This window comes from Xyrauchen texanus, chromosome 16 (assembly GCF_025860055.1).
Source record: "Xyrauchen texanus isolate HMW12.3.18 chromosome 16, RBS_HiC_50CHRs, whole genome shotgun sequence".
NCBI lineage: Eukaryota > Metazoa > Chordata > Actinopteri > Cypriniformes > Catostomidae > Xyrauchen > Xyrauchen texanus.
This window is the reverse complement of record NC_068291.1, coordinates 40051380-40068716: the sequence shown is the minus strand read 5'-3', so window position 1 is coordinate 40068716 and position 17337 is coordinate 40051380. Positions and strand designations below refer to the sequence as shown.

At 37.6% G+C, this 17337-nt stretch overlaps 1 protein-coding gene across 1 annotated transcript; it reads right to left on the bottom strand.

Moving 5' to 3' along the window:
- Positions 1-307: 307 nt before the first annotated feature.
- On the bottom strand, positions 308-15808 carry LOC127656954 (sorting nexin-6-like). Its single transcript, XM_052145528.1, has 14 exons — positions 15754-15808; positions 15561-15611; positions 13365-13469; positions 11436-11546; positions 10540-10661; positions 9375-9498; positions 6937-7032; positions 6509-6614; positions 5353-5428; positions 5195-5234; positions 5010-5096; positions 4501-4660; positions 3026-3111; positions 308-1199 (listed from the first exon to the last, which is right to left on the bottom strand). The coding sequence occupies exons 1-14, from the start codon at positions 15757-15759 to the stop codon at positions 1146-1148; spliced, it is 1224 nt and encodes a 407-aa protein (XP_052001488.1). The 5' UTR covers positions 15760-15808; the 3' UTR covers positions 308-1145.
- Positions 15809-17337: the final 1529 nt, after the last annotated feature.

Here is a 17337-nt window from a genome sequence, read left to right as displayed (position 1 = left end):
TCCGGTAACGACAGTTCCATTTCAAAATAAAAGTCAATTGAAATGGTTAATTTATCTTAATAAAATTATGGGCTACACATTGTTTAACATTCTCTAAAGCAGCAACTATTAAGTAGTCTCATCTGACCATAATTTATATAATATTCACATTTAATTACATTGCATAATTATACTGAAAAATCGACCAAAAATGTGTGTTTTGAGCAATCTACTAAAGACTAAATCCTCTCTTACCAATCAGTAAATACTGTCTTCATTTTTGCACCATAAACATTAACTGAGACAATCAGATTTTCTCCATTTATCACACGTAAAAAAATACATTAAAAAAATCCTACATTTTAAAGTAAACAGCATCATTTATTTTTTGTTACTTTCATGGTCATATTATCATTTTTATTACCAGCGTTTATGTCTGCATTCCTCCATCTGAATAAACGGAAGCTTTGGTCACATATTGTGAAAAAAACAAAACATTCATATACAATGCACTTAAAAAAAGTCAAGAAAGAAATGCATTCATGTATGATTTTTTTTTTTAACAATGTATTAAATCTACATTTTAAGGCAAAAATACGTAAGCATTATTTGTTAGGAATAAAAACAGAGGAACAAAAACAAAATGCTTAGCAGAAAATTAGTCTGATTACAATGATCGATAGCTATACAGTGAAAATTAACACAAATTATACAAGGTTTTGAGTGACCATGCAATTTAATTGTAATAACAATCAGCTCAACTTGAACAACATATCAGAGCAGCATCCACATTGATCACCAAAACTAACTTCAAAGATTACAACAGGAAAAACGAAACAAGCAAAATGAAATGAACTGGACAAATATGACAGAAAGATGTAGCGTAAAGCGTAATGATGCCGCAAATCCCATGAATAACAATTAAACTTTTAAAACCGGTGGTTAAATTAAGTCATATTTCTTGTGCTGTGTGGATCGGATGATCTTACACAGTGGACTGCCTCACTTTAGGGGGGGGTTGTGGAGGGAGCATGGTGTCTCTGGTAGTGGTGAGTACAGACGTCTCTTTAGACAAACTGACCCCAGGTATGTTCTCTCCTCCATCCTCTGAATGAAGACGAGACCAAAGCAGGGAAAGCCCTATATGGAGAACCTGGTTCAAGGACCTAAGTGTCCCCTTTCAGAACTCCAAGACAGCTCTGCAGCAGTTGTAGATTCCCCTGGAGACAGAGAAGGGACGAAAAAGGACTGAAAATATGCTGGTCCTATGTTGCTCGAATATCAAAAGATACAAATAAGAACACATATTTAACCATTTCTATATAGAAAACAAATCCAATTTTAGGATCATGTCGATTATACATTTCCTGCTCATTCCTTATTTCCGCAATGCAAACATGTATTTTATTGATATTCTCATTACCGCAACACAAAAAAAAGAGCAATTATTTAAATGCAAAAGTACTAATACATCATAGTAGTACTTCCTTGGTACTGCCTTTTAAATTCGGCTGTTTTTACTTTAATCAGTGACGATTAGCGCTAGGTGTAAATAGCACCTGTCACACAGCGTGGCTATTTGCGCTTTAACTAGTCTGGTGGAAACAGAAATTGAGGACACACTGCATCCCCTATGCCGCTGCAATGGTGTAGCGGGTAAAGGCCCTGTGGAAATACTTTTTTGGTGCGGACGGCCCAAGTTCAGTTCCGCCGTTTGTCCCACTTTTTCCCATCCTGGTTCCCATCTCCACTCTTAATAGTTCCTTTAATTCTACTTATAATAATAAATAAAAATGAATATAAAAGTTGATTTCTTCGCAGTGATTTGGTCATGGTGAAGGTCGAGAAGTTGAGAGAACAGTTAAATCAGAGTGGTGGTGGTGTAGTGGTCTAAGCACATAACTGGTAATCAGAAGGATGCTGGTTCGAGCCCCACAGCCACCACCACCACCATTGTGTCCTTGAGCAAGGCACTTAACTCCAGGTTGCTCCAGGGGGATTGTCCCTGTAAAACCATGGCTTCTGTCGCTTTGGATAAAAGCGTCTGCCAAATGCATAAATGTAAATTGAACCAAGGTTTTACTATATTAATATTGCAGTAACCATGTTTTTGACCATGTTTTTTGGCAGAAGCCATGGTTTTAATGCAGTTAACAATGGTGTTACTACAGTAATATGGTGTTAATATACTGTAGTAACCAGGTCTAATTTTATGGTTTACAATAATTTTACTACAAAATAGTAGGCGTGGCAGTGGCACAGGTGGTAGAGTGGGTCAGCCACTAATCGTAGGGTTGATTTCATTCCTGGCCCACATGACTCTACATGCCGAAGTGTCCTTGGGCAAGACACTGAACCCCAAGTTGCTCCCAATGGCGGTCTAGTGCCTTGCATGGCAGCTCTGATGCCATTGGTGTATGAATGTGAATGTGTGTGTGAATGGGACACAGTGTAAAGCGCTTTGGTAACCGCTAAGGTTAAAAAAGGTGCTATATAAGTGCGGACCACTAACCAAAATACCAGGGTGATACTATGATTACTGCAGTAAATCCATGGCTAATTTTTGTAAGGGAAGGTGTAGGGTGTCTGTGGGACTCTAAATAAACACAATTAACAAGCAGCATTGATATACTGTATGTTAGTATTTTTTACTAGGGGTGCAAATTGTATCTTCGTGCAAAGAAGATGCTTTTTGTTGCTATTTACACCTAGTGCAAATAGCCTCTGTCTTTTAAAAAAATTAGTACAGTAAACATTAAATAACTGTTCCAGTAACGAGAATCAAAAAGGGAATAGTAAAAGTAAAACACCTGAATGTGAGAATTTGGGGGCATAATGTACTTAAGTGCCTGAATATACTATCACAATGCACGAAATCTTAATGTTCCTATATGAAGGCTTCATTTTATTTCTTTTATTTTTGGGGTTAAATATGACCAAGGCATTTTCTTGACAGTTTTTGCAAGTATCACCTGAATATCATGAATAAATAACCTGGGGATTGCTCATCATTGATATGGTGACACATTATGGGATGGAAACTTACCTTGGCATGTTTTAGTTCCAACTCAGCCAGTTCCACCAAGTTCTTTCTGAATGCTGCTACTCGTCTCGTCTTGAAATCGATCAGTTCTGTGGTGAAACAAACAAGAAAAGATGAACACAGTGAAATTCTAAACAACATTTCTATCTAGACTTTTCCAATTTTTTTAAGAAAATGTGTGGTAATTATTTGCAAATAAAAACAATTGCTTGCTTAGGTGTTCTCAGTGGTTTATATTACATTGCTTTGTGGATGCTAGGCTAGGGTTAGTGTTTTTGGCATTTCTATGTGGTCGATAAAATGTCCTGGATGGTTGATATGTGGTTTCTTAGAGCACACCCCAAGTATCTATAGTGTTCTGGTCTCTGGATATGGCTCAGGGTAGGGTTGCACCAGCTGTGTGTTACATCTTACACAAGTTGGGATGTAAAGTTCACACTAAGGGCTTAGTAACCACTAGCTAGATTGTAACTAAGACGGTGCTTAATTTGGTTGCACCACCTGTTCTTAAAGCAAGACTTAACAAGTAGGTCATAATATGACGTTTACTTGTATCGATCCAATAAGCAGTCTTCAAATTTGTACACAGAAGTGTTAAACAGCCAGGCATTTTAGATTGATCTCGTTCAAACCTTGTTTGCTCATAACTGTTAGCTATAATAAATTATATCCCTATTGAAATATATGTAATAAAACAAGATTTCATAAAATGATATACTTGGCTTATGTAAGTAACAATTTTCAATAACTGTATCTAAAATGAATAAGGGCAATACATCAATAAATACTAATACAACAGGCTGGAAAAATACACATTCATACATTTTAATATCTATTTCATATATGTTGAAACTTGACACCAGGAGGCATAAACAGGAAAGTTTCATGCTGAAGAAGTACACTTTTTTTACATAATGTTTTCTCCCGTAAATGTAAACGAGTGTAAATGCCAACACCACATTTATAAAAAGGACTGAAGCCTGTCAACCAAAACATGAGCTTATTGATGTCATAAAATATCAGTCTGCTTTTTTTTTCCCTCCGTTACTCCATCAGTGGCTTCCGTAAATATTTAGTTCATACGTAGGGTTACGTTCTACCCAAGTTTAATGGTGCAATGCTCAAATATTTAGCAGTGTGTAAATTGTGACATTTACACCACAACTATGCTAAGTTGCAACGTACGTATAGCTGGTGCAACCGGCCCCAAGTCTTTCATTTAGGTCTATGAGATTTGTGACTTTGTTGTCCACCAGGTGAAATATTGCAAGACATATCGCTTTGATCGAAACAAGCTACACAATTTGAGGTCCATTTATGTCTGTTGCACAAAAAGTGCTGAATGAATTATGTCAAAGATTAATAGTAAGGCTAAGGGGGTGTGTTTAAACTGCTTACCCTTTGTATGAGCAATAATATTAGTAATGCTTTTTCTATAGATTTGTAAAATCATTCAATTAAAGAAACAAGTGAATTACCTTGTTTTGCGGATTCAGAGATTTTCTCAAACTTCTGACAGCACACTTGCTGTGTGGTTTCTGCTTGGAGAACATCTTTGTTTTTAGCCCGAGCTTTGTCCAGAGCTTTATTGGCGTTCTCATAATAAACTAATGCCCTCCCTCGTCTGTACAGGAGATCCTGTAAGAGAGACAATGCCATTTACAAACCTAGACCAGAAAACCCAAGTTATCGACAAGCACATTTACACAAGCAAGCAAGCATTACAGTAGCTTGAAAGTAGCAATCATTTTTTATGGGTGTGTGGATGAATCCTGGACTACAAAAAATCAATACAGCATTGCAAAACAAAACGTTATGGCCCAAGAGATCACCATCCCAGGCAAGACAGAACTTTGTGTGCAGAGTATTATCAATTGAGAATGACCTTTTCAATAAAATGTAGCCAAGGGACCACAACAATAGATGAACTACCTCTAATAACTAGCTGTCAATGCAACATGCTGAACTGAGGTCTCTAACAGAATACCTTTGCAGCTTGTGACTCTCTGAGGTAATACTTCAACAAATCTGCAAGTTTCAAGTCCTCATCAGCAGCCACACGTGCTTCAATTTTCTGCACAAGAAACACACAGCATATGAAGAACTCATTCACACTCAACACATTTAGAGTAAGGCATCATGGATGGGTGGGTGGTTGGACACTAAACTTACCCTTGTTTTCTCAAAAAGCTCAGATACTTTCAGGAAAAATCTATTTAGCGGTGAACAAAACAGAAAGAGAGTCAAAAAAACAAACACGACTAACAAAACTGACCTAAAAGCCAAAATCATTCATATTTAGAGCTACATGGGAAAAATCAGTCTCATACTTGCACAAATCTGTAGAGTCTTGGGTTCCTAACGTGTACAGTGTGGAGGCAATTCTGTTTATGTCATCTGCCGCACCTGAAACAGATGTCCTGTTAGATCTCTATAGGTGACCCTCACAGAACCAGGGCTGTCACTCAAATTTACAAGGACCGGGACAAACATTCCCAATTGAACCAAACTCTAGAGTCTGCACTTTCACTTCGCACTTTCGTTATCTCAGTAATGCAGCACTCTGCTCCTCCATATCATGTTTCATTGTTGTGACTCATAACACGCAAGGAAAAGACAAAACCTTTGGCTTAATGACAGACAGGGAGAGACATTTGATGAATGGAAATAACCAGAACAACAAAAGAGATTTCTGAATTACCCTGTGATTAATAGTAATAGATATTGTCACCGTGATATCTGAATGATCAACTCCATCCAGTTAGAATTACCCTTACAAAACAGTAATATGGAGGTACCATAGTACAGTGATGGTATCAGATAGTAAAACCATGATACTTTGATATAATCATGGTACTGAATGATTAAAAATATTAATGTACCATGGGATTTGCATGGTACTTCAAGATACTGCAAAGAATACCATGGTACTTTTCTGTTAGTGTAATCTTGTAGCCCATTAAAAACATTATTCCGATTACTTGCTATTTAACACAATAGTTAGCATGTCATCGCTATATTATTATTGATTGTTAAAAGACCTATTCAATCACCTGACATATCCATGGCTTCCAGACAAGTGACATCTTTTCCTAGTAAGCAGCATAAAGTACTGCCCCTAATTTCCTGTTATTCCTCAATAACACAGAAAACATAACTTTCCAAAAACAGACCCAAAGAAGAAGCAAAATGTGGAAACATGCTCTTATCTACACACACTGAAATATGATATCCATTCCATTTATGGGTCTTAGTTTGTCAAGTTAAAAGAAATTTACACAGTACGAAATGCGAAAAGAGAATATTTTGGGGGTAGATGTGAAATACGATATGTTTGGTTGTGTCATTAAGCTCTATAACACAGTTCCTGTGACTGGAGAACTTTGACCTTGCCATATCCTTGACGTTACACAGCCATGTGAGGTGCCTGCTTCTAGAAATGTTTGTGAACTGAAGAGTTTACCCGTAAAAGCAAGAAACACTTACTTTTGTGAGATCGGATCATTCTATCAGATTTGGCAGAGGCGTCTTTGACACGGTTGTGGTACTCTAAAAGGAATGTTTTCTCGTGTTCAAAGAAATCATCAACGTCCTGTTATTTAAAAGCAAAGACAAAACATATTTGGAGAAATGTAAAAACAATTATTTCTAACTATATCATATAGAAAGTCTGGGTCATTGTGCATTCCATTGGCATTACTAGGGAAGTATTCACCAGAGAGTCATAAACCGTCATTTAATCTACAGACGAACACAAAGACCTTCAAGCCAAAGTCAATAATTTTTCAGAATGGTAATTTTTTACATGGCCTCTCGCTCTCTCTCTCTCACTCTCACTCCACCCCCTAACTTCTATAGCAGAGCCACATAAAACAGTCACATGACATTGGCAGAAGGCTGCAGACTGAACTGACCTTCACTCCAGCAACTAGAACTCCATCTGCAGACTTCACCACATTCTTGAAGAAGTCCTCCAGCTTTTCCTTCTTGTTTTTCCCTCGTACACTCAGCTGTAGAGACAAATATATAGACAAGTGATAATTATACCTACTCTGAAATGTTTTGCTTTTTACCATTTTGTTTTATTTAAATTTCAAACCCCCCGTTTAACCCCTTATTCTGCATTTTTGACAGCTGCCCCCAATGTTTCACAATCAAATTTAAAAGCTCACCATTCACACATACTCTGGACTAATTGCCAAAAAAAAAATACAAATTAATTTTTCAGAGAACCCCCCAAATAATGTAAATATTCATAAATTATATCATGTGAGCAAAGTAAAAAAAAAAAAAAAAAAACTATTATTTTGTTGTTGTCCTACATTTGTAAACATGTCATTCTGGTTCTGTTCACTCTACCTCACTTTGAAAAGTCTAATTTTATTCCACTAAAAATATTTTTCTCTATAACATTCCACCACAATATACAGATCTGAAATGTAGGTGGCGCTCTAATGCACTTTAGCCCTCACAGATGTGCTTGTCCATAGACATTCAGTCTAATTTTCAGTTCAAGCACCACCCTCGTTTCATTGAATATCTCGGCCTCTGTGTGGACTAGAAGCTCAATCTAGGTGTCATTAGAATGCTGAGATCCTCTCCACATTTTATCATGAATAGTCGAAAACATTTTTCTGATTATTTGTTTTGCATGCTTTTCCTTCTATTTTGCATTGGATTATTCAGCCAAGCAAGCTCACAGACAAGTAGAAAATTGCAATTTTATTTTGAAAACTCCCTAAAGTAAAACGATAAAGTTTTAGCTACTTGGGGCTTACAGCAGTGGTTATCGGAGCATAAACGAGCCGTTTGTATTTAATGACTTACACAAATCCTATTTCACTTTGTGATTCTTTTGATATTCTTGTCAACTGTGGTATTAGGACAACAAAACTAACTGTACAGTTCCCTTTCCTGAGAATGACAGCTTTGGTTTGATATAGGATCCATTAAGGTGTTATGTGAAGGACTTTTATTTTCATATAAATATTTCTAACCCTTTACCTCAAGGGGGCGCTAATTTTCAACACGAATGTTTCGAAGCCTTATTTTAACATAAATGCAGAATTTTACAATTTAAATAATACATTGTTATTTTTCCTAGGGATTTGCACAAGTAATTGACAATTAAAATACTTGTTCAGCTTTTAATATATAGTAGTAGTAGTAGTTCTAATATAGTAGAAATACTACTCGAATATTCCTATTTGATTTTTATTTTCCTTTGTACCTTTCCTTCTTACGTCTTGCCGTTACAACTAAATGCATTGGTTGGCACTGTGGATACATGACATTGTTCAAGGAATAGTTACCCAAAAAAGAAAATGTTTGCATTATTTAAAGTGATTGTATCACTTCAAAATAATTGGAATTTATTTTTTAGAGTTGTCAAAGTTAACGCAGTAACCCTTGCAATTATTTACAAAAGTTTATCACATTAACTTTCCTCAAAGGCGATTAATGTATTTACCGCTAATAAAGCATAAACCAGCATATACACTAATCGGAGTAGAGCAGAACCTTTGCAATGTGTCTGCCTGGAGCCATTAGACTGATGAACAACAAACACAACAGCCATGTCAGTGATCATATGATGGGGAAAGGACCTCTATTAGCTATTTGTTGTATAAAACAAGCCCTGGGGGGACAGAAATCAAGTACTTTGCAGCCTGTGTAAGGCACAATTTAATTACCACAGAAGAACGTCAAGTCTTAACTATCACGAAAATGCAGAATGAGACGTTTTTTGCAAGCACATGCTTGAGTTCAAAGCGACGCTTGATGCTAACTTTGACGCCCTGATGCTGATCATAAACGCAGCTTCACGATTGCTGTTGAAAAGCAGATAGCCACTGTCTGTGGAGGATGAGTTTAAGAGATTTAATGCACACTGCAATGAATATGCAACCTATGGTTGTATAGTTCTTTCAGTTAATCATCTTATCACTTAGACTTTGCCAAACATTTAACGTTACTTGATTTGGCGCTATTTATTGCATTTCTATCTTTATAATGTGGAAGGCTTGTTTGGAAAATGTTAATAAATTCTCGTAACATATTGCTTTGTTTTCTTTCCTAAGAAGGAAAGAAGTGCGTCTACTGTCAGCACTAGTATTTTTCTGTATGAGTGCAAATGCTTTTTGTATTTTGAATCTTGTTGTTGTTGTTCATGCATAGTGAGGATGTTTTTTTTTACCCAAATATCTTTCTGGCTTGACAACAAAGATTATTTGCTAATATAATACATATTTTACAATTCTAGAGCAAAGGAAAGCATCAATGACAAACATCATTGCCAATTGTTTTAGCAAACTCAGAAACAGACGAACTAGTTCACAAATGGGACACTTACATCTTGGTTGTACTCTAAGAAAACATGAAAGTTCATGTCTTTGCGTAGGACGGGATGGGCAGCGACACGACAAAGGAAGACCTCATGCATTGCCACAGTCTTCTTGAAGATGGCCAAATATTCACTGAAACACATTTTCATATGATTATAAATAAAGTATCATGTAACTATAAACTCTTAAACGACCTCATTCCACCCCTTGTACCTCATCCATTTTTTGGAGTTGTGCCCACACCTCTTTTGTATTCCTCAATCTATAGTTTGACACACAAAAAATTCAAAAATTGCAAAAATAATGATTTATATATTTTATAATGTTTAGAGTACCAAACGTGTATAGGGTCTCTAGATACCAGAGGTATGTAAGGGTGTCAGTTTGTTTTGCACTTCCACAAATTATATTTTGTTGTTTTACTATAACAGGATATCTATGTGTATTACAAGAGAAATGAGTACTGAATTCAAACAAATAAATACTATATCACGTTGACTTTGTGCATCAATGCACTATCAACACTGGTGAATTATCAGTATTTTTTATTTGTAAACATATACATAATATTCATGTTATATCTTACTCAAGGTGGTACTGATGTTTGAGTGATTGACTTCATTTTAATTTGAAATTGATGTTGTCTCTTCATCAAATAGCAGAGTAAACTTGTAGAAAGTACAACTTATGAAAAGTATTATATGACTATTGTCATTTAAGTGTACTACAGAAATAATGTAAGTTATGCATCTATTTAGGCTCAACAAGTGCCTGAGAAAATACACATAAGCTACACATACATTAAACCTGTAGATTACGTGTTATGTGTAGCTCAGTGTGTCTGACAGACAGTTGCATCTCATTAACTTTCATTGCAAATAATGAATCCTGTTCTAGATTTATCCCGATTTGTTCCATTATTTCTTTAATTTATGAAAAATAAAACATCAAAATACATTTTATTTTATTGTTTTCTACTTGTTTTGAAAATATTTTTAAAATATGTTACACTCTCTGGGCATTTTGTACATCCATTCTTGATAGATATAAGAGCCAGGTCTCTAAAGACCCGAATATGTAAGAGTGTTTGGGAAAATGACCATGCATTTAAGGGTTAATGCAGCAATGTTTACACCAACTAACAGTCAAACTACACGAAACTGATCAACTCACGCCTCCAGTTCTTGTTTCATCTTAGTGAACTCCTCTTTAGTCATAGATCCTTCACCTTCACCCAACTTCTGAAGTTTCTCTCGTGATGCATCAAAATCTGGTCTTGGAGGAGCGGGTGGAATCTGCAGAGAAATTATTTCTTTAGCTATAAAGGTCTTGGCGACATTTGAAATCCTAAACCATTTCCGCTTGCCTTCAGAGGGTGTTGGTAATAAAACTCTCCAGTTTGTAATATTATTATTCACTAAATGCAAAACACAATAGTTCACTGCTGTGCCAAATGCAAAGTGCTATGAATAATTCAGTCCAGCTTCGATGATATTATAAATGCCAGCCAGCGCAAGGCCTTTTTCTTCACAGAGTATTAAGTGTAACCCAGATTAAACTATATTAAATCAGATAGCAAAAAACCAGACCTCTTAGAGCATTACTGACCAATGTAAATACAGAACCTGACAGCCTAAAAAACAAATCAATATGGTCCTGTTTTTCTTATAGCTGGATTTTTAAATTAATATCCAAACAACATAATTTGGGAAAATCATCCATATCTCTTTGCTTACTTTTTCTAGTATGCTAACAGTTTAACCATTTTTAGCCAATTTAACCACAGGTTATGTTTAAGATGAAAAAGAGGATACTGTACAGCTCATTTCCCTTTTACTTACACCTGCACAACAACAGAATTGCAATATTTATGCGACAACATTTTAAGCAGTAATTTCAGACTTGGCAAGATTGACTGGACAGTTTATACAAAGCTGCAGTGTAGAGCAAATTTAAAAAATGCACATAAAGGCTGCAAACAACCAGCCAGCAGGTTAGCCATAAACTCAACGTACAAGTTTTATTAAAGGTCTAGTACAAAATGTATCAGACAAGTAAAGGTTACTTACAATATAACCTGCATATTCCTCATTTTCCACAAACGAGTCGTGGAGCCAGATAAATTCTTCATGTTGTCTGACCACTGAGAATTCATTCTGCTTGAAGGTAGGTAGAGTGCTCTGGAAAACAAATGTGTCATAATTTAATATATCTACTGTAGTTGACCTTCCAAGTGATGTAAAACGGAGTAGAGACTGACATTACAAAATACATTTCTGGCTGTAAACAGCAAAAAAAGAAACTTCCCTTTTTCAGGACACAAATAACATTACAGATTTATATTGTTAATGGTTTAAACAATGTTTTCCATGCTCGTTCACTGAACCATAATCAATTAATGAACATGCACCTGTGGAAAGGTTGTTAAGACACTAACAGCTTACTGATGGTAGGCAATTAAGGTCACAGTTATAAAAACGTAGGACACCAAAGAGACCTTTCTACTGACTCTGAAAAACACCAAAAGAAAGATGCCCAGGGTCCATGCTCATCTGTGTGAATGTGCCTTAGGCATGCTGCCTGGAGGCATGAGGACCGCAGATGTGGCCAGGGCAATAAATTGCAATATCTGTACAGTGAGACACCTAAGACAGCACTTCAGGGAGACAGGAAGGACAGCTGATCGTCCTCACAGTGGCAGACCACATGTAACAACACCTGCATAGGATCGATACATCGAATATCACACCTATGGGACAGGTATAGCATGGCAACAACTGCCAGAGCTACACCAGGAACACACAATCCCTCCATCAGTACTCGGACTGTCTGCAATAGCCTGAGAGAGGCTGGACTCAAGGCTTGTAGGCCTGTTGTAAGGCAGGTCCTTACCAGACATCACCGGCAACAATGGGCACAAAACCACCTTCGCCAGACAGGACTGGCAAAAAGTGCTCTTCACTGACGAGTCACGGTTTTGTCTCACCAGGGGTGTTGGTCGGACTCGTGTTTATCGTCGAAGGACTGAGCGTTACAACGAGGCATCGATTTTGAGGGTCCGTCATGGTCTGGGGTGGTGCATCACAGCATCATCGGACTGAGCTTGTTGTCATTGCAGGCATTGCAGGCAATCTCAATGCTGTGCATTACAGGGAAGACATCCTCCTCTCATGTGGTATCCTTCCTGCAGGCTCATCCTGACATGACCATCCAGCATGACAATGCCTCCAGCCATAATGCTTGTTCTGTGGATGATTTCCAGGAATGTCGGTGTTCTGCCATGGCCAGTGAAGAGCCCAGATCTCAATCCCAATGAGCACGTCTGGGTCCTGTTGGATTAGAGGGTGAGGGCTAAGGCCATTCCCCCCAGAAATGTCCGGGAACTTGCAAGTGCTTTGGTGGAAGAGTGGGGTAACATCTCACAGCAAGAACTGGCAAATCTGGTGCCGTCCATGAGGAGGTGATACACCGCAGTACTTATGCAGCTGGTGGCCACACCAGATACTGACTGTTACTACCCCCCTTTGTTCAGGGACACATTATTCCATTTCTGTTAGACACATGTGTGTGAAACTTGTTCAGTTTATGTCTTGTTGTGTTTATGTTCATACAAAATGTACACATGTTAAGTTTGCTGAAAATAAAAAGCACTTGAAAACGACAAGACATTTATTTTTTTGCTGAGTTTATTAATGAAGTTCCAAACGTAAGTTATCACATAATGGCTTTCATGGCTGGGTTTGGGGGGGCCATTGCCCCTTGATTTTCCGTGTGCACAAAGACCGCAAGTTAGTACCGGCCCTGAAGCCTATACCACTTATTATTTCAAAATTGTCTTTCTACTTCTTGCTTTAGTCATATAGTCCAGGGGGGAATCACATCTCAAGCCCAGTCCTGTGCTCAAGCTCCTCTGTTATAGACAGCACACCAAATCCATTTACCTTAATGCCCTAAAGGACTAAATGAACCAGTGAACTGGTGAAATAAATGTTGTGTACCTTTGTATGGACGGTGAACTTGACTTTGTCTCTCTCACTCAGTGCGTCTGAAATGTCCACCTGTAGTGTAGCATCGGTTTGAAGGTCCACATTCACTGCTCTTGGCTATTAAAACAATAATACACAAACATTGTGAATTACTGCAAAATATTTTCTATGGATTTTAATCACTTCACATCTGTTAACACATGCATAATTATTTTAGAAAACTGCACAAAACTCTACTATTAATCCCATGGGGAAAGTGCGACAAAAATGTTACATGTCATATTGGTGCATTTACATTAATGTTACAACAGAGTACAACAGGGCTTAAGGCCCACCAGGGTCAAATTTATTTTTGATATAATTATCTCTCTAAACAGCAATAAAAACAACCAAAGTAATTTGCTTAACACCTGTTTATCACTATACACTGCTAAATATTCTTGATCCATGAAATCATTGCATGTAATCTTTAAAGTTTAATTGTGAGGTAATTTGATCCAATATTTAATCATTTTCAAAATGTTGCACATTTAGGTAGCTAATGAGAATCCCTGAATTTATCACATTTATTTTGAAACAAAACACTTAATTTTCAGTTTTGTTCAAGGTGATTCAAATAAAAGATACAAAATTATATAATATTTTTTTAATAATTGTCCAACTGGGGCCTGGGTTGCCCACCCCTGGAGTCATGAGTTGGAATCCAGGGCATGCTGAGTGACTCCAGCCAGGACTCTTAAGCAACCAAATTGGCCCGGTTGCTAGGGAGTAAGGTAAGTTTTTAGTGCCACCATGAGGACCTGCTAAGTTGTGGGAATTGGGCATTCCAAATTGAGAGAAAATGGGATTAAAAAAAAAAAGTGAAAGGACTGTATTTGGGGTAATGATCCCCCCTGTTGCAGGGGTTAAAGGCCCCTATAAAACACTTTTTGTTATTAAGTGGGGCAAATAATTTATAATGAAATTGTTATGTAATGAATATTGCTGATAGAATACATGCAATGCTATGACATGCCAAATGTGATTTAAATCCTATTCTGAAGTGATTATTTTGAATAAGTATTTTTATCATCATTTGTTAAAAATAAAAGCATCTTGCTGTCTCAAAAGTATTTGCCTAAATTGACAAATTTTGCCCTATAATTATTCTCCCTTTATTCACACCCCTTTGGGGGGCTTTTATCCCAAGTGTGGGGTAAAAGGTCCCTTGCCACCTTTATTTAATAAATTCGTTTTAATTAAAAAATAATAAAGAAATTATGTTGCACCATCAATATTAAATAAAAAAATATATATAAATATATTTTCAATCTTGATACACTTTCTGACCAGAAAAATACGTTTTTCTTTACCATAAAAAAAATGAACATGGTGGTAACCAGTTTGAACCAAAATACCATTGTTTACTACAATTATTGTTATTATATTACTAATACTAATAATTACACTACCATTTTTGTTTCTTTTTGACGACAGTGTTGATTAAAACCATGTAACCATATTTTACTGTAGTAACAATAACTTCAGTAGCTATGGAGGAACAGCTGGAAGAGCAACGCTGCAACGTTATTCGAGTAAAAAACCCAAAGCTTTGCTTATCTACCATATTCTCCAAAAAACTGGCAATACCATAATTTTGTAGATATATACCATGTTACCACTACAGTACCATTTCTAAGGAATATCTTACATTTCACAGCGTTACATTATAACACAACATTGTATCAATCTATGTACCGTATTACAGCGCAACATTGTATCACTTGATGTTACATTACAAAGTAACATTGTTTCAATTATCTACAATTTCAATTTGATGCATTTTATTAGGCTGAGAATAAGCCACAACATTCGACTGACCCAAAAGCTTTTAACATTGCCAAATTCAGCACAAAACTGGCACTCGCTGATATCTGACATAGGCCTATATTATATTCGCAACTTTGTAAGTCTCATTAAATATACTATCGCTATATTTTATGGTTCATGGCATTCATTGTGCATGCACGGGTTTTGTATATGTGTGTATAGGGTTTGTGTTCCCAGCAGCCAGGAGGAAGTGAACGGAGGACTCAAATAGGTTACAAGCACTGGGCCACGGTGACATGAGCAGTAACACACACGTCATTTACCCGACTAAACACATGAATAACACACACCAGGAGGGGAAAGAGAGAGAACAGAAATGAGACAAGAAGAAAAACTTACTCCCCTGTCCTCTTCGGAAAGGAAATCGGGGCCGTCGTCCAGCCCTTCTTGCTGTGGAGAGAACAAACAGAAAACTCAGAATGCACACGCGGAATATAAAGACGACACAAGCACGTTAATTTTCGATGCATCGGGGGATTAAGGGTGGAAATGATGATGTAGGTAGAGAGAGTAATTGAGGAAAAGCACCCACCATCATGGTTGCTGCGGGTGGAGTATGAATGTGGCGGTGTCAGTCGTGTGACGTGAGTGAGCGAGGCAGTGGATCAGTAGAGGCGGAGCCTTCAAGTGTAAAACCTCTATACAGGGCCGTTGTTGTGCCCCTATGTTTCCCCTGTTATTGTTCCCCATAACTTCGTTAAACATAGGGGAAATATAGTGGTGACAGACTTCGAAAAAGTGGAAACATTGGGGAAACAGACTTCAACAAAGGGGAAACATAGGGTTCAGAGACTTCGACAAAGGGGAAACATAGGGGGAACAGACTTCGACAAAGGGGAAACATAGGGGAAACATACTTTGACAAATCGGAAACATAGGGGGAACATACTCTGACAAAAGGGAAACATAAGGTAAACAGACTTCATCAAAGGGGAAACATAGGGGGAACAGACTTCGACAAATGGGAAACATACATTGACAAAGGGGAAACAGACTTCAACAAAGGGGAAACATAGGGGGAACAGACTTCGACAAATGGGAAACATACATTGACAAAGGGGAAACAGACTTCAACAAAGGGGAAACATAGGGGAAACAGACTTCAACAAAGGGGAAACATTGGGCAAACAGACTTTTGACATAGGGGGAACAGACTTCGACAAAGGGGAAACATAGGGGGAACAGACTTCGACAAATGGGAAACATAGGGAGAACAGACTTTGACAAAAGGGAAACATAGGGGAAACAGACTTCGACATGGGGGAAACAGACTTCGAGAAATGGGAAACAGACATTGACAAAGGGGAAACAGACTTTAACAAATGGAAAACATAGGGGAAACAGACTTTGACAAAGGGGAAACATAGGGGAAACAGACTTTGACAAATCGGAAACATAGGGGGAACATACTCTGACAAAGGGGAAACATAGGGGGAACAGATTTCGACAAATGGGAAACATAGGGGAAACAGACTTTGACAAATCGGAAACATAGGGGGAACATACTCTGACAAAAAGGGAAACACAGGGGGAACAGACTTTGGCAAAGGGGAAACATAAGGTAAACAGACTTCATCAAAGGGGAAACATAGGGGGAACAGACTTCGACAAATCAGAAACATAGGGGGAACAGACTTCGACAAAGGGGAAACATAGGGGAAACAGACTTCGACAAAGGGGAAACATAGGGGGAACAGACTTTAACAAAAGGGAAACATAGGGGAAACAGACTTCGACAAAGGGGAAACATAGGGGAACAGACTTCGACAAATGGGAAACAGACATTGACAAAGGGGAAATATAGGGGAAACAGACTTCAACAAATGGAAAACATAGTGGAAACAGACTTTGACAAAGGGGAAACATAGGGGAAACAGACTTTGACAAATCGGAAACATAGGGGGAACATACTCTGACAAAGGGGAAACATAGGGGAAACAGACTTTGACAAAGGGGAAACATAGGGGGAACAGACTTCGACAAAGGGGAAACATAGGGGGAACAGACTTCGACAAATCGGAAACATAGGGGGAACAGACTTTGACAAATCGGAAACATAGGGGAAACAGACTTCGACAAAGGGGAAACATTGGGGAAACAGACTTCGACAAAGGGG